At 39.1% G+C, this 27,543-nt stretch overlaps 1 protein-coding gene across 4 annotated transcripts in view; it reads right to left on the bottom strand.

Annotated features, from left to right (window-relative positions):
• AFF2 (ALF transcription elongation factor 2) overlaps positions 1–27,543 on the bottom strand; it is a 364,050-nt gene that overhangs the window by 52,780 nt on the left and 283,727 nt on the right. For all 4 annotated transcript variants that reach the window (XM_061445966.1, XM_061445969.1, XM_061445967.1 and 1 more), the window contains one exon: positions 23,111–23,148. In XM_061445966.1, coding sequence (XP_061301950.1) covers positions 23,111–23,148 — 38 coding nt within the window. The remainder of the gene's footprint in view (positions 1–23,110; positions 23,149–27,543) is intronic.

Below are 27,543 nucleotides of genomic sequence, written 5' to 3'. Positions count from 1 at the left end.
GCAGCGAGGTAATTGAGTGATTTTCTTATGCACACTGGCATACCATCTAGCATGCATATATTACATATATATATATGTATATGTTATGAGAACATCAATACATTTCTTCAACATACAAAGTCTTCAACAAAACACCTTATTGCAAATTCCTGTGCATTTCCCACAACAATTTACCAAATCCCAAGCAAAACTTTTAGTATTTCTTGTTTCAGGATTTTTAAGATCTCTAAATATTTGCACAGAGGCTGGAAAGTTCTGAATTGTCAATGACCAATACTACAGACATTTTGGGGAAAAAAGGCAAGCACAGAAAATTAAGATTCCTATTTCAAATCTTGTTTTTAGGCCACTGGACTAGACTTCACCAGAGCAGTTTCCTCCTACTTTCTAAATGTAGAATGCTGCTGCAGTAAAATATAACCACAGACATCCAGGATACCATTTATATGTCTTGTTGAATGCCTGCATATGTTCATGTCTAACTCTACCGCACACATCTTCCATACTGGTATTTTGTCACAAGTTAATTTCCAAGGACAGGGGGACTATACCCTCTAAGCACCTACACTGTATCTCCTTAAGAGATGTTCTCTCTTTTCTGGCCATGCTAACTGTTTGGGTAACAGATGTTGATCCTTGAAGCATCCCTGTCATCATCTGTATCAGCCCATGCTGTACTGAACAGTATCATTTGCATTGCAGAGAAAAGTAGTTTCAGACTATTCAGAAGTCAGACAGACACTTCTGTATCAGTTATACTCACTTCACATCTTAAAAGACTGTTTTAAAATGCTGTTTGAAGAGTTGCATTTTGCAAAGTGAGAAGTGTGAAGGTCCCTCCATAGCTGCCTGGGACACATGATGACAGTAGGCGTGTGCTCAATAACATTTACTTGTTTCCACATAGAATTCAACTGCAACTGCATGTCGTGGAGGAACTGATCCAGCTAACATTAACTTGACTGAGAGCTGGAGCTGATCCTAAACCATACCCCAAAGTGCTGCAGCTCTGAAGTACAAAAAAGTAATGAAAACACCAAATTTCCACAACTTCGTAGGGAAACATCATACTCCTCTTCCTTCTTTCAGTTCAATTTTATTGAAAGTACAAATCCTTCTGGTGGCTTTAAAGAGTCTGAACTTTACTTCTAAACATCAGCAAGAGCTGCATGTCACTGACATAGTCCCTTAGTCCCATTTTTCATTGCCAATACTGTCTTTTAAAGCGAATGTAATAAGAGGTCTGTTTTGACTGGAACTCCTACCACTGAGCTAGAAAGGAATATTCTGTTGTTTGTTTTTTTTTATGTAATAGATATTTCCTTCACTAAAGTTGAATTGTTTTGGATTTACATCGGTGTGACTCCTATGACTCTTGGCCCTACTCTGAGAGTCTAATGCCATGATAAGCTTAGCTACGTAAGACAAGCCTTTATTTGCATTCTATTAAATAAGTAGGATTTAAAAAAAAATTAAAACTCTTTAACCCTGAGAATTTGCTTGCTTACCCCAAAGCGATAAACTGTCTGTCTTCTCTCTATGTTGCATATGTCATGGCTTCAGCCTTTAACCCCTCTTCTCATCTTGTCAGCTTTCTCTATTTCTGCATGTCGTGGTTTAAACCCAGCCGTAAATCAGACCACGCAGTCTCTGTCTCACTCTCCCCCTTCCCCCCCAGCTCCCAGAGGGATAGGGAGGGGAACTGAAAGAATGTAACTCCCATGAGTTGAGATAAGAGCAGTCCAGTAACTAAGGTATAACACTTAGTTATAACCTTAGGTATAACCTGGGTTATAACCACTTAGGTATAACCTAACTTAGGTATAACCACTACTGCTACAACCACTACTGCTACCACCAATAATAATAATGATAAGGGAAATAACAAGGGAAGAGAAGACAACCGCTTACCACCCACCGACCGATACCCAGCCTGACCGAGCAGCGATCTAGCCCTTCTGGGTAACTGCCCCCACTTATACATCCTGGGCATCATGTGCTGTGGTGTGGAATACCTCTTTGGCTAGTTTGGGTCAGTTGCCCTGTCTCTGCTTCCTCCTGGCTTCCCCTCCTCTCTGGCAGAGCATGAGACTCACAAAGTCCTTGGTCAGACTAAACATGACTTTGCAACAACTAAAAACATCGATGTTCAGCGCTGTTACCAGGCCGAAAGTCAAAACCACAGCACTGCACTGACTACTAGGAAGGAGAAAAATGACTGCTACTGCTGAACCCAGGACACTGCAATGCTTTGGAGTACAATTCTCTGCTGTGGTAACTCCAAAGAAATCAATAGAGAGACCCCAGAAGAGGTTTTGATTCATGGAACAAACCCTCCACTGGCATAAAATGATGCTGATCTAATGAAGCAAATGGAGATACGTTGCTTTACACTACTTGAGAGCTGTGTGTTATGTCTGTAATGACAGACCGGCTATCAGTGGCATATGTCCCTTTACTTCCAGCATGCAGATGATTTTAAGTTGCCAGAAGTATTTGCTGCTATTATTAAGCACTATGAACTCCTCTCACACACTGGTTAGTCAGCCCATCAGCTGCAGCACTGCGCTGACCTTACTCCTGATACGGCTAACAGAGACCAATGGCCCTCTGCTAGGAGAGGCTACCTGCAAACGAGGACAAAGGATTATCTAGTGGCGTTTAGTAATTAAGATTTCTATTTCTCCAGCCTGCAACAAGGGACACTGAAAGAAGTGGCAGAGATGATGCACACCAGCCTCCTGCTTGTTAACACTCACTTGGGGAAAGAGATAATTTGCCTTTGTCTTTCTGAGCAATGTTGAGAAATCTATCTCAGCAGCATCAGTCACATAAGATGATAAAAATGGTGCAAATCATGCAAAGGAAAAGAAGCTGCCTTAGCATGATTTGAGTTTATACGATGAATAATGTTGCTAATTAATAGGTAAAGTGCTATTTGTAACTGTCCCTTTCTGATAAATGGATTAGAACAGATGTTTTAATGTGGATTTTTTTTGTCATTGTTTCAGACACAAGAATATGTGCAAAACTGAAAAAAAAGAAGTGGCATTCCATAAGGCAGGCTCTGGGAGATAAATGGGGGTTGTGTAAGACAAAAAATGCCATGCTCGCTTCCTGGAACAGAAATCGCCCAAAGAGCCCAATAACTTTCCCAATACGTAAAGTAAATGATGACATGAATGAAATGCATTGTTCCTAAATGTAGATAAATAATGCCTAATCACTTCAAGCACTCATTTAGTGTTCTAAAGTCCAGGATTTCGGCTGATGAGAAGTGAAGAGCAGTAGTTTAGGAAATTAAGAGCATGACTTCAGGTTAACCTGATCCTGGGGCAATGGCATCTCCCACTGCAGAGCTGTCATAGGCCTGTTCTGCTTCATGCCTGGTGCCTGAGGAGCCCCAGCATGACAGCAGCTGTGTATCTGTATGAAGAACGGACTCTGATGATACTACACAGAGGCAGGCAGCAAAACCTACTAAACAGCCGGGGGGTCCTTCCAGAGCTGGCTAGCCAGGCTTCCTTGCAATAGGCCATGTCAGCCATCTCTAAGGTAACAGAAAAAGTTCAGTTTTCACTCCATTACACAGATGTGAACTCTTCAGGACAACCATCACTTAAAGATACTGTAATTAGAACGTGATCATGCATAACTGAACAATCCTGCATCATCTCTTGGATGTTGGAGTGATGCAGGAGAGTCGAGGCTGTGTCCCACTCCATTTACAGTATTGTGGAGAGCATCCCTAGGCAAAAGAGCTGCATACCTAAACCTGGCTGTACTTCCTGTCCTGGGCTTTAGCCTCACCTGTGGTGGCAGCAGCCAGGAAAATGGGAAGGCTCCCAGTGTATGGCAGCACATTAACTCTCCACCTCCTGTACCCATAACTGAGACACTTCCCAGCGACACAGCACATGGGTATCACCAAAGGGTAAATGGCATCAGGCCTTTATCTTCAGTGCGCTGTGATCTGAAAAGGATTCTGCAATATCAATTCTTCTAATGCTATTAAAGGAGGCAGTATTACTTTTCATTTGTCCAAAGTAATCTGATTGAATGTAACATAGCTGAAATTTCATTTCCTATATCTTTATTAAAGCAATGCCACTCTTTAAAGAGAAATGCTATCAGAAGAATAAACAGAAACTATTTTTATTGTTTAGATTTTTTTTTACAAAGGAAGCAAAGAAGAAGGTAGACTGGCTCCCTATTAGCTTCTAATCAACCATGACTCATAAAGATTTAAAAAAATGTACATTAAAGGACTTGTAACTGCAACCTAATTAAGTTTCCAGACATAGGAGGGATTGTTTTAAATCTGACCTGAGCCATTCTAGTTAGCCAGGGCATCTGTTAGCTCTAACTGAAGAACAAAGATTACATGTTAATTCAAAGGGTGTGCGCAGACACTTGTGGAATTGAATGGGAGTGACAAAATGAATTGATTTTATGGTGGGTTTTTTTTTTGCTTTGTGACACACAACTTCCTCCAGAACACTCTGCTCCTATTGTCCTGCACTGGGACACAACCATCTTTGAAGAAATCTGTAGTTATGCGATGAAAAATGCTTGAAGAAGGGTGGCATGCTCAGGTGGTGTTTCCTCACAGAAACATTACTTTCATTTGTGCCTTTACTGCGCATAACGTAGCAAAACTTCACTGACAAAATATTATGAGAATATATGAAGGCAAGCCTCAAAGGATGCTCAGATTATTACTGACAAATGTTGCTTTCTGACACCACCTTGCTCAGTAGTAAATGAACCAAAGAAGTGCTAATTGCTTTGAAGTTAATGAAGACTATACTGCCTTTCAATAATTTCTGTTTGTTCAGCTACTATGATTGTATCTATCTCTTTCTAGTTGAGCAATGTAAGATGGCAGAAGTTCCACCTTTTACAAGTTTTAAATCCCTGTAGAATTGACAGAAAAAGCTGTAACCACAAATTGGTTTGCAATTTTCCTCTTTCTTTCCAGCAAGCTCTGTATGGTTATATTATGAACCTTGCTTCAAACAAACTGCTTCTGACTTTTATGATCCTTTTGTGATCTAAATGGCTATCTCATAAGATATTCCACTGCAGCTTCTTTTTCAATTGCTTTTACTGTGAAATAGCATTCTGGAGATTTCTGGGGACCATTTCACACTCTTACAGTATTGATTTGCTAAACCTGATGATAGGTTTATATTTAAGATGCAGTCCAGTATACGAACAAAGTGTAAAGCTTATGAAGAACAGATTCAGGACTTTCAGCAAGCCCATCTTCTTGATGCCTCTTAAAGGTCAGTGTTTTACACTGAACTTTTTAGTGCAGGTTGCTTATGGACTGTGTTGTTGCTTATGGACTGTGTTTCTAATTGTTTTGGAATGCTTCCATTCCACCGAATTATGGTCACAGGAAAAATATGGAGAAGATGACTGCTAGTAACTTATAACTCTTCCCACCATAAGGTCAGAGCAAATACACAAAGGCACTTGGGAACCTAAATGGAAAAATGGATGTAAGATTGTTCCCTGAGTTCTCACTTCTGAGGATGGTAGAGGATAGATTTTCTCCTGGGTACACTAGAAAGCTGACAACAAAAGTAACTTCTTTAGGCTTCGGTGTTGGAGATACACACTTTTCTTTAAAAGACTGATCATTGTACAATGGTTATGGGCCAAGAAAAAAAAATCTTTGATGGAGTTACAGCATAAAAGTGAGTCAGAAATGCTTTTATGCAGAGAATGACAATCTTCTGGGCCAAACCACAAGCCCATGGCTCTGCCTTTACTCTGGCAAATGTTAGTGAATTACAAGATAAGCCCAGGTAATTTCAATAAAAGCAAAATTAGGCAATCAGGTATGCACAAATGCAGTACAGAACACCCAAAGAGCAGGAGAATGACCCGACAGAGCTTGGGAGCTGAGTTCCAGGATATTTTGTTTAGAAGATGTGAACAGCACTGTACATGTGCCCAAGTGAATACAAATGTGCTAGTGTGCCCCAAATGCTAGTGAACTCCTATAGGAGAGTGAGGGTCTGAGATAGCTTCTAGAGCAGAGGCAGAACTGGGGCTTCTATACACCTGTACAAGCTAGGGAGAGGAATAGATACATGCAATGGAGGACACAGGACAAAAGGAGTGGAATCCTTTACCCTGCAAACAGACTTTTAGAGCAGTGATTAAAAAATATAGAACAGCTCCTTTTAAAAGAGAAGCTGAAGTACGCATGCTACAGTATACGTCTGGAACAATCCTCTACATATATGATTAGATACAAAGCTTTATTCTTGAATGTGTGCATGAATTTGGAGTGTGTGCATGAGTGATGATATGATTGTATGTGACTGCTGAGTGAAGTCTAGATGAATTGCTTGTTGATATTAAACAAATGAAGAAATTCCTCTAGCAATATCTGGAATGAGTGAAGATAATGCTAGTTAGAACTGACCAGGGTCAGCTTTTGCTTACACAACAACCTTGTGTGCTCATTTCTTAGTCTAGCCTGGTGTCTGACTTCTTCCTCTCCACTTCCTGTCACTTCCATTTTTTGAATCTCTGTCCCAAGTAGTCTAGGATCCACACCACCCTCTTAAATGTCATGTAGACTAGAAGGAAATTGAGGATTTTTCTCAATACAATCTTCATGACAAAACAGGAACATAAAAAAACTGCCAGTGCTGCGGCAACACTGACGGTGGGCATTATTTCATAAAATTCTTATGTGGTGTGTTAGCAAACAATCAGAACTGCAGAGCCTTTAATTGCTGGGGAGGGACTTTGAAATGTGTTGCATTGAGTTGTTTGTGCATTTTTGTGGCTTGCTAAATGAAACTTTCACATATGCACAAAAGAACTGAATAGTTCAGACCCTCCATGATCTTTAGACTTCCACAAGAAGCCCTTCAAGATGAGCAGCCATTTCAAGATTTTAAAAGGTTGATCCATTCTGGTAAACTATTGATTATCATCACATAAATTGCCCAAATCATCACCAGTATTATATCTCATTTTTATTATAGATCTGGCAAGAAATATCTGTCAAGGGTAAAGTCTAACTACTGCTACAGTAGCTATACAATAGACATGGACATTAACAGTCCGGATGAGAGAAAAGGGAGGTATGCTTGTTAAATTAGCAAATAAGAGAAGTGCAAGTATTTTGGAGGATGGGTCAGAATGCAAAATTATCCTCATGAAGCGGAGGCAAGACATTGAAGTAAGAAGTGGACGTATGAAACATCCTCCACATGAAGCAGAAGTAAGAAACAAGATAAAATGCAATGTAGACAAGTTGGACTTTATCTTAAAGGTCTTCTTCAACCTAGCTGATTCTAAGTGCAAAGTAGTACAGTTTATCTGGAAAATTCAACAGCAAAAATGCAAGGTGGAGAATGACCAGGGAGATGGGTTTTCAGAAAAAGATCAGATGGTTATAATGGATTACACACCAAGCATTAGTCAATAGTATCAGGTGGGTGCAGAAAAAGCAACCATCCTCTTGGGATAAATAACCAGAAATTTAGCTTGTGAAATATATGACCTAATTCTTCTGCCCTTCATGACAGGTAGGTCTTAATCTAAAGTACTTGTTTACCCAAGATGGCTGTTGGCAAGCTGGGAAATAAAACTACATTTTGCATCCCTGCTTGTAAAACAAAACCAAGTTCTCTTTCTAAGGTGGTACATGACATCTGGCTATGAGCATCAAGGATGGGAACTACTGTCTAAAGCAGCAAGTCTGTCCTACGGTATCCAGATGTTGAAGATTTTTGCTGAACATAATTAGAAAATTTTCTCATCAGCACGTAAAATTTAATACTTCAGGAATGTTTCTCTCATTGGTAGATACTGGCAAGACAGAATTCATTTACCCTGTTTTACTTAAAAACAAAAACGCTTTAAAAGCATACCTATATACCCTAATGTCCTGTAGGTTTGGTACAGCTTTATCTAGATAGCCATATCCACCTCTCTGCCTGACTGTCTATTTGTCTGTCTGTCTATCTATCTTCATACAGATCTATATAAATGAGACCTATATACCTGGATACATTGGAGATAGCAGCATACAGTGCTCCTGTCACACATCTCAAACTCCATCTTACTTTTGCATCTCACATCTATTTTCACCAGGTTAAAATCTGTAGTGCAGAGAGATTATTTGCTTTATTTTTCCCCCAACAGTTTTTACTGATATTTAATACAAAGCACCTTGGCCTGTTTGTAGTCAAAGATGTCTTTGTTCTGTGCACATATGGGTTGCGTACACAACCACAGCACTGTAGAAGGCACATTTCGGAACAGTCAGTAAGGTACTGTACCCTCTGAGTCAGCTGAAAATAAACTCAAAGTAAAGTCGGCAAGAATTATTCTGTGATTTTCTCTGTGAAATGTGCCAGCAAGGTCTTTAAAGACTCAACCAAACACTACCAAAGGAAATTAAGCAGATGACATCATCCTTCCGTCTTGACTTCACGCCCTGAAACACTGAATGGAGACACGGCCAGGGTCAGTTTCCCAGCTTTAGTGAAGCTACAGTGACTGAAAATCAGTGCTTGTCAGCAGAATACAAATAAACAACACTCCATCAAGGGGGGACTCCTCATCCATTTTGAGAACACCACTTTACAAAGAAGCATACTACGTGTAACAGTAGCAAAGCAATTTGGACTACGAAACTGCAAACTTTGTTCAACATAATTCACATGTAAGAGTCTCTTTCTTTGCTAATGACTTTGTCTGGATATACTGTCTGTCTTCAGGAAATCATACACCAGTTATGCTTCTTAAAATAACCAAAGAAAAACAGAGCATAAAAAGTTTACCTTAAAGATTAAAGAAATTAATGCAAATACACGGAGAGGAGATTGAACAATTCAAAATACACAATGTTATTTTTCTATGGCTATTCTAGGTAAACATTAGCAGTGCACAGGCTACTTTTCAATGTTGGTATCAGTATCAAAAGACTGGAAAATCTTAAAACACTGAAAGACCATCTGTGCATGCTAGCAACTGCCAAATTTGCAACTGTGGTTTCTTCCCTGCTAATTCCGTATTTTCCTGATAGATTAATGGGCACCATTTATCCAGAATAAATAAATGTGGAAGGCCAATCATCCCCCTTCACTGTGCCTCATCATTTTACTGATTTCCACCAGACCACTGAGCACATTAATGCAAGTAAGCAACTGTCTGGATTCAGAAATTATCACATTTGGTAGAGAAGGAATGCCAGTTTCTTTACAGACTGAAAGTCCTTGAAGTTAAAAAGAAATACATTCAGGGAACTCCAAGACTACAAACAACACAGATAAACTGCAGCTGAAGGATTTTTCTTTCCTTTACCTGACTGAAATGTAACCTATGTGCAGAAAAGCATAGATAATTTACACATACTACTCCTGTTTCACCATGTGCATTTGTCTTGTTAGTTCTTTTGAGAGGCATGTCAGACACATATATTTAGACTTCTAGCTTGCTAATTTATGCCAGCTAGTGTAAAATTATAGGGTTGAGAATAAAGTTGCAGAATCAAACCTTTCTATGTGCGTTGAAGGAAAATTTTCTACTATATACAGTAAGCCTTCCACAATCCACAATTTGCTAATCTTTCTGCTTAGTAATTTGCATTCCTGCATGTGCACACTGCGTTCACAAACATACATACTTCACAGGTTTAGTAAGGAGAATCATTTCAATGAGCTCTCATGCTATTCAGATTACACTGATTTCTATAAAATGTATTACTGTAGCTGCGCTACCATATATCTAATAGTGTGTTTAATCTACGAAAGTCTAACTACATATATCTAACACATTATCTGCCACTTGGATGATTTTATTGTGTGTTCCCGGGGTGCTAATTGCAAATTTGGAATGCAAATAGTACATAATCTTGTTAAACACATTTCTTTGAGAAGAGATACGCCTTTGCTGTATGTCTGCTGTCCCCATTCACTGCAGCTCCAGGTTTTGCTAAAAGGTATAAGCTGATAAAGCCTGTTGGTGCATGCACTGACATGTCTTATCCTGAATGACATTTTCATGGCATATTATATCTAAAAAAACCCATAATTCTAAGAACTGGGCATTCCATTGGCAAGACATGAACATGCCACATGCAAAGAGAAGAACATGCGCTCAATGGATCTATAGGGGCAAGGCAGGGGACTGCTGCTATGCAAGCTCTGACAGGGATGTCTGTTGAAGTTTTTTGCTACTTTCTTAATAGTCTCTGTAGTCTTTCTTTCCTTGTGAATGCACATTAGGTTAAAAGCAAAGCCTGGAAATTCCTCCAAGTGAAGCACGAATGAGGAGCAGCACAAACTCCCTAACTGTATGAGACAGAGGAGGAAAGTTGAGCTGCATAGGTTCACCTTCAGCCTAAAAAGCTATCAGGTGAGACATTTTGGTTCTGTTTTCTACTTTCCCACTACTTAAAACGCTAATGTTTCTGGTGAGCTAATCAGTAATAAGAAGGTTAAATTAACCCACAAGACATTGCTATAAAAATTCAAGCAAAAAATATAATCTCCTCTCCAAGATGCTTTCCTGGATTTTACTTGTTTTTCTAAATCCAGAAGAGGTAGTTCTAGTCTTAATCTGTTCCAGACAGCTTTTGAAACACTGAACTTTACTGAAAACTGTCTGTTGTTTCTCCATTGCTTGAAAGTCTCTTTGCTGGACTTACTTCCTGTTTGCTTTATTTTTGCATACATAAAACGATCGGGTTTGAAGCAATTTCTTTATATTTATATCAGTATGACAAGCAAAATCAATCATACATATCCATAAATTCATAAGAATATTAAATAGAAACTTTAATTATTACTTAAGTAATAAACCCTGAGATTACTTAAGTGAAAGCTTAATGGGGCTTAGTGAGACTTAAGCAGATGATGAAGTGTTTCCTGAAGCACAGTTATTTTCTGAAGACCATTTATGGCTTATACAACCCTGACTGGGTCTAAAATGACATGCACCAAGCTGTAACATTTAAGAAGTTGAAGAAATAACATATTCACAGCCTTAGAAACTGACTGCAGATGCTTGTTCATGCATATTGTGGCAATGTCATCATTTTAATGGGAACTGGTTATTCAGTTAAACAAATATATCAAGGGCTTGGGAGAAGAAGAAAAAAATCCAACAGCCCAGAAGGCAGTTAAAAAATAAATAAATAAAATCTGTCAAAACCCTATGGAAGTCCTCAGTTATAGCTTATCCAAGATTTTATGGAGGGAAAAGAGCCTTACTCCTTTGAGCCAATACTGTTTACAGTTGCTGCAATGAAAATTCTAATTTTGTGCTCTAATGAACACAAAACGATCCATAGTCAACCTTGGCAAACTTATAATGACTGTGTAATTGAAGTGACTTTAAAGTCACGTTAAAAAAATATTTCACAAAATTGCAGGAAACTGCCAAGAAATAAAACTATGGGACGGGCAGTCTTGAGTACATGATACAGACAGCCATTTCATCTTTGCTGCTTGGTGAATATAAATCTGTGAGACATCCGTCTGCAGTCACTCTTCTCACAGCATATTAAAATTAATTGTGAATTGCAGCAAGTGCTTCATTGTGAATATGTGATCCAGAATCTACTTTTTAAAAACACTGCTTGCTCTGTTACACTATCTGGTACAATCCATATGCAGGGGAGGTGGTGTATGGTAAACTGTCAGATAAATCTCAATGTACAGGTTGTGTGACACAGGTGGACCTTCAAAGAGTTCCACCAATTTGGAAATCTTATGGAGAAGAGGCATCAGTTAGAGACTGAGATTGCAGCCCTTGGGGGATGGTATATCTTCAAGCCTTGGAATGGATTCTCCAAGACACTGAATTTCTCCAGGAATATACATGACAGAACAGACAGATACTTGCATGTTTATGCTCACCACAATGCATGTTCTGGGCTGTTTACTCTTGGAGTTTCTGCCCTCCCTCCCCTATACCCTGACCTCCAGGATGGACCATGCCTTCATCGTCCAGTGGGCAAAGCACTTGGCTCACTCCATTTGCCCGCACAGTCACCTCTCCGATGCCCAGAGCCAGGGCTGAGCCAATGGAGAGAAGGTAAGTACCAGGGAAGTAGCAGTTCTGTGACAGCAAAGTACATTAGTATTTAACAGCTGCTGTGCTGAAATACAGAGGGATCAATTAATACCTGAAGTCCAAATTCTCGTGGGATATAACTCCACTTACACAGAAGTTGGCTTTAAATATCATAGTTTGGGTTTCAGATATGACTGAACAAATGTTTTCTACTAACTTGGCACAACAACGACTTCAGCAAGTGTCTAGGGGTCTGTAAAGAATGTTAATGCCATCCCAAAATGTAACACTAAACATTTTTTCTGAGTGTTCCTGAACAATCTGGGGACTGGGCACCTAAGAGTCTTTTGGAGAAATAAATAAATATCTCCCTGACTTCACTGCAGTAACAATTATTCCAGAGATCAGTATTTCTGAAGACTTTTCACAGCGCTCTTGCAGCTGAAAGACAAATCTGACTCGACATGAAGTTCCATTACGAAGAAACTGTTACATGTGATGACACCGGTTATTGAAAATTGAAATGAAGTGAGAGGAAGCTAACACCAACTTGTATGAAATTCTGCTTTGAATGACACAGAGAACTCAATATATCTAATCATCAAAGTGAAGCCCACTGGGAACTGAGCTACAGTTGTACTGCAGAAGGTTGCTACTTGATTGCTAGACCCAAAAGTGCTAAGCCACATGTTACTTATTTCTGTGTCTAAATAGCTTACTATGATTGATACCCAGGGTGGCTCTCCTCAGTGAAACAATCATGAAGACAACAAGGAATTAGGAAACATAATTTTTCACAATCCTAATTTTTAACCCTGCCAATTCCTGGAGTTTAAGGCAATTTCTTTAAGAAATCCAGTCCATGCTCATTTTCTCCCCAGCAGAACACCAGCTTTTGCACATTCCTTAGCTTGCAAGCTGCATTTGGTATTTTCTTCTCTCACTACTGTTGGTGTGTGGCCAGAAGAGCCTGATTATAAGGGCTCAGTGGTGGCCTTGAGTGTAAGAATTTTTCCTGCTGAATTTAGAAGGATTTTTTTCCACTGACCTTATGCCAATCTCCTTGATTTTTCTTCCTTGCTCATCTGTCTCTCTGAATCAGCCTTTTCCCAGCACTCCCCCAGCCTCTGCATCCTCAAAGTCGCTCCAAGGTCAGCGTAGAGCCCCTGTGCACTCCACGTGTCCCTCCTCCAGCTGGAGGCAAAACATGCTGTTTACAATATGCTCAGTTTCCACTTGACAAGGCCTGGAAGCCGCTGCATGTATGTGAACTTAGGTTCCATAGTTAGAGAGAGCACAGCGCTGTCAAGATAGGGCCCACTTCTGCAAATAAAGAGCCAGTGAACTGGCAGGGTGTGATGGATGAGCAGATACTTGAACATACACTGCCTCTGCAATGTGAGAGCCACGTGACTCAACACAGCCTCAACATACAACACAAACCAAAGATCAGCCTCGACGTTACAACCACCCCTGCTCTAGCTATGCTAATCTCGTCTTTCATCCATGATCTCTGCAAGTCACATAGTGTTATGGTAAAGGGGTCTGCACTTAAAGGAATATCTGCAGATTCCCTGCCACTATTAATAAAAATACTTAATGCTCTTGTTAGGAGGCGCAATTTGATTACTGAACTGTTATCCAACAAATCCTGAAAACAATTCAAAGTAAATTTCCCTAATACGTCTATTTTTCTATCCTGCCAGAAGGGTTGCTAATGAATTTGCTGCTTGAATGCACAGACAGATTGGGAACTATAACTGTGCTGGCCTGGGCAACATGGCACTGGCACCAAAAACCTATTTGTACCCATGCAAAGTTCTCTCTAGTGTATGTCTCTCATCCAGAGGTGATTTTCCAATAAAATCAGCCTCGATTATTGCAAGCGCAGGAGCAATCCCTGAGGGAGTATATCAGGCAATTCAATACTAGGAAATGTTGTACTAGGCAAAATTAACCTTGTAGCAGTGTTATTTCCTGAAACATTATCTAGCTTTTGCCTTTCTTTCGTATTCATCGATCCTAAATGACTGGATTTTTTTTTTTTCTAATTCTCTCACTTAGCACAAGATCATTTTTTTTTTTTCCACTTGCATTAAAAAAAAATGCTTGGAAGACACCTGTTTTTCTTCTGTTTCACTTACTGCCAAAGTGAAGGACGTTTAGCTGCATGGCAGGCACTTTGAGGGGTATATAAAAGGTGATAGCAAGGAGGACCAGCTTTACTCTGCCTTATTTTCATGATTCCACAAGGCAGAGGAAACCTACTAGATATATTACCACAAGACCAGAAGCCAAAAAGAACAAGAAAACTCCATCCTCCCCTGTCACACCAAGGTAAAAGCAGGAGAAATGCCAGTGGAAATTTGCAGTCCAAAAGAGAACAGACCCAGGCCTCCAGATTTCAAAGATACTGTTGATAACTCCAGTTAAATCTCACTGCCTGGTAGCTTCATCCACTGCCTCTTACTGGGCTCTCCAAGCCAGGGATCTTCATCTGGAGAGTGTCTAGCACATGCTAGAAACTAAATAAATCATGAAGTCCTATACATACACTAACACATTTCACAGTTTTGCTCTGGTTATTTATCTTCCAGCAGAACAAAAATGGGATAACAGTGAAATTCATGGGCATGAGAACTGAAGACAGGTTCCTATGCTGGATTCAGCCAGCTGTACTGAAACCAGCAGAACAGGTCCTCTTGTTCTTACCAGGATGAGGCCTTTTATACATTTTTGTTAGCATTTGTTGGGATATCTTAATTATCAGAAGCACATTTTTAAAGTGTTAATTTAAAACCAGATCACAGGCAGTTAGAAACCAGCTGTTACTTAATACAATGCCCAAAGCAAACACTTAGAGTAACTGTTTGAATAACTGCTAAGTAACTTAAAATGAAAAATAATAACCAAGAAAGACAAATACAAAATCTAAATGATGAAAACCACACGAGTGAGGAGAGAAGAATGGGTACTCTTTCGATCAGTAGCAGATACATGCTAAAAATGCTAAAACAATATTGACCTTAACTAACATTTTTTTTCTGTCAAAATAAGGAATCAGGCAAAAAAAACAAAAACAAAAACAAAGGGGGTTTTGTTTGGCTCAAGCTGTCACTTTTTTGTAGCTTTAAAAAACTGACCTAAATTTAATCTTAACAAGCAGTATTACAACGAAGGTGTAAAAACATTGTTTTGAAAAACAACAAAAATGACCCAGTTACAGTGAAAATACTTTTGTCCAGCTGCAAGACAGACTCCTGGAAAACTGTGCACAAAGGCAAGATTAGCTTTGGTCAACAGGCATATACACGTCTCTGTAAGTAAAAATACACAAAAGAGAAGGTTTCTCTGGCTGTGTGGAGTTCTGCGATGGGTACTGAGCCACATGCCGGGCTTGGCAGCTGAGGGGCGCCTCATGGCTGGATACAGCCAGCAGTGCTTGGTATTGATAGTGTGTGCTCAGATTTGTAAGAGATTAGATGAATGAGCTCTCAGAGTCTGTTCATCTCATTGTCTTGTAAGCAAACACTGTGCACTACACAGGACATGTGGTAATTTAACCATCTACTATAAATTACACAATCAAGTCGGAAGCATTTCACTATAAAAATGTATTGTGCCCATTTGAAAAATGTGTGTTCTCTCTGGGAACCTGTTGTGGTGGAAGCTGAAAACCTTAATAAAGCACAAACTAGTTTATATTTCAGGGCTTAGCCAACGTGACTCATTTGTACAGTTTTAAGTCCAAACAAAATGCTAGTCAACTAAATTATAACTTATTACCACAGGCTACAGACTTTTAATATATTCTGTAGTTGAAACAGGACTGATTTAGTGTTTTGGGCCCTGCCAGTAGTTATCATGCATCATTTCCCTAGAAATAAAAATAGCCCTACTGTGGTTATCCTTTGGACTGATAAAAATATATCTAACAAGATGTGCCAGAGGAACAAATTCAGAAAATAAAGGTAAAATATTAAATGGACTTATTATTTTATGTCTAAAATACTACATCTTCCAGCTGCCATGATGACTTTGGAATAAAGCAAAAGGTACTGCAAAAAGGCAAAAAGATCTAAAGGAGCAATTGAGCTCTGATAAAACCACATGGGGATAGCTGAATTGTCAGAGCTTTGCAAGAGTCAAAATTTACATAAAAATCAGTATTTGGGGATTAATGTGATATCATCAAAAAGGATTTAATATGTGCGTTTCTTTGCAAACAGTTTAAAAGCGGCAGTTCTATAATCCGTTTCCAACACTAACCTTTAACTTGTAAGAGTAAAATAATCCTTAGCAACATTTCTAGAGTTCACATTCTGCTGAGGAAATGTAGCCCCCTTAAGTAAAACTCACTGGAAATCAACAGGAGCATATACGTGTTGGTTTTCATAGTGATGCTCCAGCTGCTGACCCCGCTGTGAGTACTGCATGTCTGTACAGACTCTTCCACATGGCTGTATCTGCAGAATCAGTGGCACCTGGGGTTTTGGGAATTTCTGGGGGGACTTTATTGCTGCTGCAACAAACTGATTCCATTGACTGAACTCTGCACCTGTGCAGATGCCTAGTCTGTCCTAAGTGGACAGACTAGGAGGATCATGGGCTAAAGAACACTGTCTATAATTGCCTGTAAGCAGGCTTTTTCCTGGATTTCTGCTGGGGATTTGAGTGCTTTTGCATGCTAGACTTAAAGTATTAAAACATAAATATGAATGGATTTGAGAAATGAATATGGGCAGGCAATTTAGGCACTATGTTATAATGGATTTTTAGAACTAATTGAATTGGTACTGGCTGATTTAGTAGCTCTCCAGAAATAGTCTGAGGAGAAACAACAGGAAGGAAGGTTTAGAAGCAGAGACTAACAGGTGGTAGTGTGGAAATTGCCTAGGAGTTCTACTGTGAATGAGAACCTATAGCAGGTCTGGGCTTTCTCCTTCTTTAAAAGTGGTTGAAGTCCTTTAGTAAATGTCCCTCAGGCACACATACACACAGGTCCACAGGTGCCTGTGGATACATGTGTGTACATGTGTGTACATATGTATGTGTGTATATATGTACACACACATACATACATATATAAATATGTTCATATGGCCTTCCTCCAATGCAATTATCCATGAAGGTGATGCTTTTGCAACCTAGACATGACATATTTTGTTTCTTCATTTTTTACATACAGGACAGGAGATACCCTGCAGTGGAAGAGCCAAGCATACATGCCAACAGCACAACACCCCTTTTGTACCTCTGTTGGTTACAAATGCCTTATTGGACTGTTTGAAAACAAACCAACCTTCAGACCCACCCCACTGGCCTGTGCCTTTGCCAACAGGAGCAAAAGATCTGTTTATGCTTACTGCAATTACAGCATACATTAACTGACCCTCAGAGTCTGACCTGCTTGCCCTCCCTCTTAGTGAGTCAATAAGAAAATCCTCTGGCTCTGCATGACTTGCTTAGACCTCAAACCTTCCATGCAGAATGAGGTCCATCCAGGGAGAGAAAAACAAGGTGCCACTCCAGCTGGTAAAACAAAGATATTTTTAAAGTGCAGTCAGTAGAAACAGTCACTTGTATTCCATGTATAATCAAGGATGAAAAGGCCACGAAAAATACCACTGCGCTTTGCAAATGAGAGGTCAATTGAAATGTCAAGATATCAAATGTTAATGGATTGCATTTCCAATGACGGTTGGGACAGAAAACCATACCAAGTCAAGTCAGACGCCCTTCTGAGGAGATGAGTTTTACAGCAGGCAAAGACAATAAACACCAGAAGTCTTTCTGGTTAACAAACTTGTGGCTGATGGAAAACAAATATGTTTTGAAAATATAAAAAGCAGTGGGATTTTAACACAAGCTATAATCCCCAAACTTGTATCTGGAATTCATTAAATCTACAGCCAATCTAAGCATATGCAGGTGTTTGGGGAAAATGCCATTGCTTTCTATTGAAGATTTTTAAAGGGACTATAAAAGAAGTAAGTATAAAGAACACTAAGAAAGGCAATGTTTTAGTCCCTGAAGCAAGAAGTCAATTCTAATATTCTCATAGTTCTACAGCAGTTCATGGACTGCATGGACCACTCTTAACTGCATTTATTTTCAATTTTAAATATCTAATGTCTTTCTTAAAAAAAAAAGAAAATAAAAAGTATTTTGTAGTGTTGGATGACATCAGGTTTTAGCTGAAGTATTCTTTGACCTGCCTACATTTTCCCAAGGAATCCATTTGACCATTTTTATAAAAGACTGTAATCTGAGGCATTTGTTTAGAGTGGCATTATATCCAGTCATTAGTCAGAAGGGCACTGCCATGCAAAGAACTCATGTCTTTAATATGGAAAATAGTGAAAAGAAATTAGTTAATACTACTAACTACTGTCTCTGCATGACTAGTAGACATACAGCCTTCCTTTTCCAATTGCAGAGACTTGCCTTGGCTCAGATACTTAGAGGGAAAACCGCATTATGAGTGGCTTTTGAGTAGGAAGACTTCAGGGATGAAGAACAGTGAGTAATCACTTGCTCTTTTGTGTAAGAATAACTATAAGAATAGCTACTTGTGTGGATTCCCATGAATATACAGAAAAAACAAACAAAAGGCACTATGGTGCTCAGTGCCATATGATGTTGTGGGGACTGGAAGTATAGGCAGATTTCAGAGATTTTGCATGGACAGCAAGCCCAGTGATACCTCCTAAATATCGGATGTGCAGTTATGAAGGTGTAAAGAGTTGTGTGTAGGAAGGTGGGAGGACACTACCTGTGAAGGATGCCTCTGTAATTGCTGCTCTTCTTCCCCTACCTTCTGCCACTGGCAGATAAAGCCCTGGGTTGGTTGACCCTTACTCTATGTTAATGTACAGGCTGCCAAGCCAAAGGTATTTGTACCTGACTGTGACTGGATACGAGGGGATCTTGCAGCTTAACCCAACTGATAGAAGTGATGTGGTCCAAGCCAACATGAACATGATTCCTCTAGGCTATATGCTGAAGTGGGCTCCTACTGCATACAAAAGCCTGGGAAAAAAATCTGGGAAGAGTGATGATCAGTTGGGTTCAGAACAATGATGCTATTGACTTGTCCTGGGTTCAGCTGCAAGTTATTTTTCTCCATCCTAGTAGCTGGTGCAGTGGTGTGTTTTCCACTTTAGCCTGAGAACAACACTAATAACACCAATGTTTTTAGTTGTGCTAAATAAAGTTTACTCCGATCAAGGACTTTTCAGTCTCATGCTCTGCCAGTGAGGAGTTGCATGGGAAGCCAGGAGGAAGCAGAGACAGGACACCTGACCTGAACTAGCCAAAGGGGTATTCCATACCACAGCACATCATGCCCAGCATAGAAACTGCGGGGGAGTTACGTGGAAGGGCCAGATTCACTGTAGGGCTGGGTATCAGTCGCCCTGTGGTGAGCAATTGGACTGTGCATCACTTGTGCTTATAGTTTTCTTTGCCTTTTCCCCTTTTAGTTTCGTATTCTCTTTCCTTGTTATTTCCCTTATCATTATTATTATTGGTGGTAGTAGTAGCAGTTTTGTGTTATACCTTAGTTACTGGACTGTTCTTATCTCAACCCGTGGGATTTGCATTTTGCCGATTCTCTTCCCCATCCCTCCAGGAGTGAGGGGCTGGAGATGCAGGGGAAAAGGGGGAGGGTGAGCTACTGGCTATGCGGTTCTGGGTTACCGGCTGGGCTTATACTACAACATGACTTTTAATGGTATTGCAGTTCTCCCCCTCTTCCATCACATCACCGGGTATATGGATTATTTCCTCAGATGTGTCCTAATTAAAAACAATTTCTCATGTAACAGCTCTTTAGAAATCATAAACCCTCCAGAGCACTAAATTACTTAAGTAATGTTACCTCCTTCAAGACTCAGGGGTAGGAACAGCATGATAAGGACCAGCAAGTAATAAAGAAAGTATATAGGACTTTGCATCCAGAAAATCCCTTTTCTACTACAGACTCTCTATGTAAATATGGATAAAACCAACGGGAGAAAGCAAGGGCAGGAGAGGATAAGTGAGTTAAATGTCATGGATTCTGCAGTTATGGGGACACCTTGGCGCCACATACAGCTAAAAAAAGGTCTTATGTTTTTGGAAAAGTAACTGCACTATTTCCACCCTCCCCCCTTTTCAACTACCCCCAGAAAAAAACAGTTCAGCAGACACAGACACTTCTTGCCCTTTTTCTGTGTGTGTATTTGTAACAATATCATGTCAGATGATGCTACCAATACATAAAAATAAGTTCCTACGGATGTGTACTGTCTTGTAGCGCTATAAACAACATGCAATTGAGACCAAGCCTTCTGAAGGAGCCAAATGCACCTGCATCTACCTTGGCCTTCAGGAAGTTCACACCTGTTAGTCTAAGCACCTACAGATACTTGTACATCAAGAAATGAGGCACTTGGCTGCCTTAATGAACTGTAGTAAGGAAACTTCCATGTTTTTTTCCCCTCCAATAAGGTTAAAGGCTGCAGGAATTCAGCAAAACAAAAAAAGAACACTAAACTTCCTACCAGACATTAAACCACCAACATTAATAAACTGTGCAATGAAAAGTAAACAGACCACTTCTGAAATCTTCATCATGCCCCTAAACTAATATTAGACTCTGTCCAAGGACTCTACAGAAACCACAGTCATTAAAAGGGAGAGATTTTTGACTGCAGTTTTGGGACACAAGAACTATGTCAGCACAACATAAAAACAAGGGAATTTTTTATGCTAATGACAACTGCAAATATTTTATGTATACTTATATATGTAAAAAAATATAGTGTAACAGATGTCAAATGCAGTTAGATTCAACTCAACTTATTAGTGCATGGCTTTTAGCCAAAAACAATTCACATTTGCAGAAGTGTACTATCACATATGTCTTAATAACAGAAATGTGTTTTTAAAAATGTATGTGATAAGTCACATATGGTAGAAGGAATCTGTACAGCTTTCAGCCCTTATGACAATGGAAGCTACTAACTTTACTTTGCATTTCTGAAGAACATTAAAATTCAAGTGAAATCGTCTTTGACTTTTGAGAGCTGCAAAAGCAATGAGTAAAAGCTAGACAAGACTGAGCTGTACTAAGTGTGGCTGTGACACTTACATAAATGCAATCTGCATCTACTATGGCTATCTTACAGACACTGTTCTTACTTTTGCACTGAGAGGTAGTATTTTAGCACACAATCATAATTGTATACAGGTACCTTAAATAGTTGCATGTCACTGAAAAATACTAGGCAGATTTTTCTGCTGTTTTGTTATGCAGAGTGTAATTAATATGCATAATGGGTTCCCTAAGGTACTAATTGAAGCTGCCACCATGAACAAAGTTGAAGAGAAGTTAAACAACCAGTTGGGGGAAATATGACAGGATGAAATATGCCCATGCAGGTGGAAAGAGTGAGAATGTCCATCTGGCCTTCTTCCATTCCAAAATGTTAGTGTTACTGAAGTCCTGTAAAGGAATGATTTAATCTAAATCACCCTCTGCCCCAACTCTCAGATCATCCTGGTGGCTTAAGTGGGTATCAGTGTCACATACATGCTGTTTAATGACTGAAAGGATCAATGTCTCTGTTATATGTGGGAAAACTCAATTCAGCTGAGCCATTCCTGAGAATTTGACTCAAAATATTAAACAAAAGTGAACGAAGGATAAATAACTATTTTGGATTTGTTCTGCAGGACTCTCATCACCTTGGAACTCCTGGGTTCTCTAGAATGTGAGGTGAAAACAGCTCATTTCACACTTGCTATTAAGCAACCAACAACTAACAATGACTTTAATTCAGCTTGCACTGAATCTGAACTAGCCCTATAGGCGAGAGAGGTTCCTTGTCTTATCAGAAGTTTCATGTGCTATCAGGTCCCTGCCGGATCTTACTTCTAATTTTTATCAGATTGAATGAAACATAAAGAAAGAGTGATTTATGATTACCCTGCATCTTGCCTAATCACTCCAACGAGTGCTCACACACATTTTGCATTCACCTTATAAGGTGCAAATATCTATACATGATGGAAGCCAAGTGAGAAGTAGAACTGTATTCTTTTGTTATATGTGCTAAACCACAATGATTTGTGAGTCCTGTCAGTGCATGTTCTTACAAATACAAAACCACTCCAGCCCAAAAGCCAGCATAATCAGCAAACTACTATAAAAATAAAAGCATTTCCCCTGTCTATAACAGGAATATACAGTTACTGCGACTTAGTTAAACTGCAATGATCACCTCCTACTGAAGCTAAAAATATGTGTTTTATTGGTACATAAGAGCCCATTAAAACCCGAGTATTCATTATTTAAATTGAATCACTGACTGTTGGTAGCTTTAACTGAAAATGGCTTTTCTCAAAGAGCCAGGACATCTATATAGCAACTTTCTTAATTCAATGATATATGGTTGAGTGTTGCTGCTAGTGCCCTAAGATTTAAGAACTTCCCATAAAATGCCCTTGAAATTGCTCCCTAGTAGCTTGCTCATCCTTCACACAGTCCTACTGAAAAGAGCAGAAACATACGTGTGTGTATGGTATGAGAGATGCACGCAGGGAGTGAGAAAGAGCTCTTAATCAACAGGATGGCAAAGCCTTGATACGTAGGTGCAAAATATTCCCATGTGTCTAGAAATCATTTGGCACATTCCTAGTTATTTCCCCCCTGTCAGACCTCCTCAAGGATTGCAATTAAAAATCACAATCTTTTTAGCATGTACAAACATCCCCAAGGCTAGGAGCACTATGTATTGAGTATGACTGTGATATTATTTGGCAGCTATTCATAGACAACACATTAATTTATGGAAACTGGATGAAACTTGGGGAGTGCGATCACTAGGGACACATGAGAAATCGAAAGCTTTCCTCACTGATACTGACCTTTTTATAGCTATGATTAGGGGCATCTTGAAATCTATTATCTCTTTCCTCGCCCTTCTTGCTGTCCTAGTCTTTTTAGTGATCGTATACAACAAGTTGGTTAGACTAGCATTTTCAAATGGATATAAAAAGAACTTACTTTACAGGAATATTTCTCAATTTTGTCTTTTCGGCAGCCTGTAAACAGAAGAGGGGTGGGGGAAACAAACAATTAGGCAACACACCAAAGCACAACCAAGCTGCAAGCAAACATCAACCTGTGGATGCTCTCTGGAAGTGTGTACGTCACTCTTCAGGAATAGAGCACTACAGAGTTTGAGCACTTCTGCCCCAGTCTGTGATATCAGCATGGTTTGTTTATTTTTAATGGCCACGAGTGTTTAGGAACTGCTCATTCAGGGCGATTACTTCATTTACCACTCTGAGGTCTGGTCCCTTTGTCATAAGCTATCTTTCCATATCTGCAACAAGAACAACAGGAAAAAATAATGGGAAGAATGGACTCCATCTCCAAAACAGTTTTTATTCACCAGCAACAGGAAAGGGCAAGGGATGACCAAATGTTCAGATCAATTTCCTCTTGTGAAACCTTTGAGAAAGCACACTCCAAATCATCTAAATGAGTAAATCTTTGGGCCTCTCGGCCTGCACCACCTCAGACATGGAGCCTGGTTCCAGTTTATTGCTGAACCCATTGATCTGTGTACAGTCCATTTATCATTCATGAAAAGAGCCAGTGATCTTCACAGTATATTAGAAGAAACAACTCAGATCATCTGTCAACGGCCCTCTTATTTCTGTTTCCCTCTCCACAGGGATTTCATCTCCTTCGATTCTTCTTGAATTAAAATGTTGCTAAGCAACACAGCTGGGGGCAGCGATGGCAGAGCCGCGCCAGTCTATCACACTGGTTAAGCTGCTCGAGATTTTAGTGGAGGTTTTATGCTTTATTAATGCTTCTGTGGCACAATTATGTAATCTGAAACAACCTTGCATCCCCCCTCTGATTTTTTCCAGAACAGGTAAATGACGTTTTAACACAAGAAGGCTTGAAACATCACCTTTGGATAAACTGATGTGGCCATATCGCTTCAGAGAACTCCTAGCGTTTGCTAGAACCAGACTGTAATAGATTTAAGCACGAAAAGTGGTCAGATGGTTAGTGAGATTACAAGCACGGATAGCGGTGAAAGGCAAAATTAAGACAACTGATCCATAAACCTATTATAGTAGGGGAAGTTTTAGTGCTTAATTACATTCACAGATATTTTTATAAAGCCTATCAAAATTGAGAAGGGGGTTGGTGAGGAACTTTAACCTTTGCTATGCTTAAGGATGGGAATAAAAAGGTTCCAACATAGGAACTGCTAATGTTAGCAGTCCTGAAAAATGCTCATATTGCTTTTGAGGAATTAAAACTTTTATGAAAACCTTTTGAAACCTCTGGGACCTGCACAACTGGGTTCCAAATTTTGCCAGAATGAGTTTTCCTCTGGACTCTACAACAGGGCTAGTTTTTCAAAATACCTGCTGTTTTGGCACTTTTGCCTCCAATCATAGCAAACATAAAATCTGTGTTTAAATCCATAGAAATCCCCAATAATGAGTTTAAAATATGGGAGAAGGAATTAGAGCTTGCGAGAGCTAAGATGGGAAAACATCAATCCTCTGGGCTGGCTCCCAGTGTGCAAATAAAATGTGGACTTTTTCGTTTGGACTGTATTTTTCATCTAAAGAATAAATCAATGAATGCATGATAGGAAACAATTATACTAATTGTACAGTAGGGTTGCTAAATAAAACACTTAAACCTCAGGAAATGCTAAACTTAAGATTGCACAAGTAAGTGTTACAGACCCAAACCTAATTATGTACTCTCAAACAAGCATATGATGAACTGGGATCCCTGCCTCATTAGTGAGATAATGTGAGTTGCCCCTCTTTCCAATGACACTCTCCTAAATCTCCCCTTTTCAGGAGTGCAAACACAGAGTCAGAAGCATGTTTTTAAGAAATCTTTCTGAGTAATAAAACACATGTAACAACACACAAATGCTTCATTTAAAATGGATTAAAACACCATCAAAAATAGCATTTCAGTTTCCCAAGCCTCCCACTAAACGCCAATTTCAGTCCCATCCTACAGGGAACTAAGATTATTTTTAAAGCTCATAAAGAGCCTTCCACAATGGCAGAGGTTTTTTTGACTGTACAATGGTATTTTGCTTGACCCTTTTATATACCAAATAGCTGGACTACTACAATTTTGAGTTCAAGCATGTGATGCTTGCATCTAAATCAGTTTTTCCCCCCTGAATTATTAAAAAATCACTACACAAAACCTGTTATCAAAATACAGATAAAGAAAAGAGAAGAGTGAAGAGTGTCTAGGATCACAAGTAAATAATAATGCAGTCAATTCTAATACAAAGTATAGCAGAAGATATTCTAGAAAGTATGTGCATGATGGTGTGAGCTAAGCTGTTTACATGAAAGATTAAAGAAGAGGAAGATATTTCAGGGAGTGAGAATTGGCAATGTCAAAGTCATAGAATACTAAAGAGTAGAGTCTAAACTGGATGTTTGATTTTCTGATTACTTAGCTGCGCTGATGGCAACTGTTTACCCTGAAAGAAATGGGGTAGCTTTCAGAAGAATTACAGATATATGTTATTATCTTGGACCATGATGATTCTAGCACTTATCTTTCCTTAGGTTTTTACATGAGGAATTTCCACATTTTATCCCTTTGTTACTGAGAGAAGGCACTTTCCTAACTTTTAAGAAAAGGCACATGCTGGAGGGACACATGGGTCCTCCACACATAGGCCCATTCACAAAGAGCTTTAAAAAATCTTGCAAACTCTCAGGTTAATGTACATGCCATCCTAGTTTAATGTTGGATGGTCAAGCAACTGGCCATTTCCTATTACAAACGATTCAGTGTGCCTCTGAGTGCATTTGTGGTGATGTTAAACACAGCACAGAATGCATGTCAGGGATTCTGCCTGAGACAAAAATGCAGGATCTGGCCTCCTGCTTTTATTTGTCTTACAGGTGTTGCTCATTCATTTTTCAAAGTGTATTTGTTGCGGTATCATGAGCATGCTCAGTGCAGAAGATAAAGGAAGGCAAACTCAAAGTGACATTAAGTAACTCTACACGTTAAGCTTTGATGCAGAAATATATTATCTGAAAATATTTGGTGTGCAGCAGGTCTGTCAATTAGAGCTAATTATTTTTCTCTGATCAGGAAGAATGCAATCATGTTTTAGGCAGGTTTCTTTGAAATGTACGTCTTTTATATAACTTCATTATAGGAAAATACTTCTTCCAAATTACTTTTTTTTTCTGGGCTGCTTAGCTATTGACTCAAATTGTCTGTGTTGAGTAGTTCCCTCTGCTTTGATAATTAACTTTTGATCATTACTGAATTTAGCAGCTCTAGTCAGATGTGTTCGTAGCCATCCTCCTCAACTATTTCAGTGTTCATCGCCTTTAATCTCTGAACAAAATGATCTCATTGAGGCTCCATCAGCCTTGCTACTCAGTTAATAATTCCTTTTTCTCATCTTCATGACTGAGTTTGATTTGTTTTAGACTTGATGCGAGCTTTAGATTATTAATTTAAGATATTTCAAAGAAAAACATGTTTTAAGAGTTATTTTTTATCTTTTCTTTTCAAATAAGAAACTGGGTTTAAATCCGCAACAATTCCAAACCTTCATGTATTAAAAGTACTATCTAGAAACAGAGCAGGTAGGAGGTCTCTAAACATTACACCCTAAGTGGGAGATGGTGTGCAGAAGATTGGAATGAAATCAGACTGGTATAATGTAATATTCAATGGGTGTTAGGAGAATTACATCATGGGACCTTTGTTAATTTTGAGCTTGAAAACATGCATTAAAATAATTTAGGATGATTAGAAAATGGAAGCCAGAGTGAACCAGACAATCATTTCACTTTAATTGCAATTTCCTTCTGATTTTTATTTTACAATTATGGCCTTTCCATAATTGTGCCTCTGCTCTCTAAGACCTTATTTCAACAGCTGACTCTAGTGTTGAATAAGAAGGAAGATGATGAAGAATACATGAAAAGCAGTAAGATGTACAGGATCATCATCAGAGAATATTTGCCCAGAGATGTTTTCCCATGACTTTGAAAACTGCGAATGACTCCTACCTCTTATGTTGCTTACACCTGATTTTGACACTAGCTCTTTCAGCTTTAGTTCAAGAACCACCACAGGTTCTTAGTTCTTAGCAAGTATTTAACTATTACACAAAACAGTAAACATGCAAACAAGCATAAACTGCTTCTAGATTGTGCACAAGGACCACAAAATGTAGAAATTGATGCTTTTCTTTATCACTATCAATTATTGGACTGGCTACTGTATAGAACGAAACAGAAAAAATACTCCAATGAATACAACTTTCCTACATCAGAAAGACCTGAGGAGAATAAACTGAGAAGAGACTGGCTCAAAAATATCAAAGTAAAATAACCAACATCTTCAGAAACAAATTAGATTTTTGATCAAGTGCAGTGAAAGTGTCTGCTACC

The sequence above is a fragment of the Pezoporus flaviventris genome, unplaced genomic scaffold, assembly GCF_033815535.1.
Source record: "Pezoporus flaviventris isolate CSIRO_AGI_PZ_B2104156 unplaced genomic scaffold, CSIRO_AGI_Pfla_v1 ptg000005l, whole genome shotgun sequence".
In the NCBI taxonomy this organism is placed as follows: domain Eukaryota; kingdom Metazoa; phylum Chordata; class Aves; order Psittaciformes; family Psittacidae; genus Pezoporus; species Pezoporus flaviventris.
Note: the sequence above shows the minus strand (reverse complement) of the source record. Positions and strands in the feature narration are given on the sequence as shown.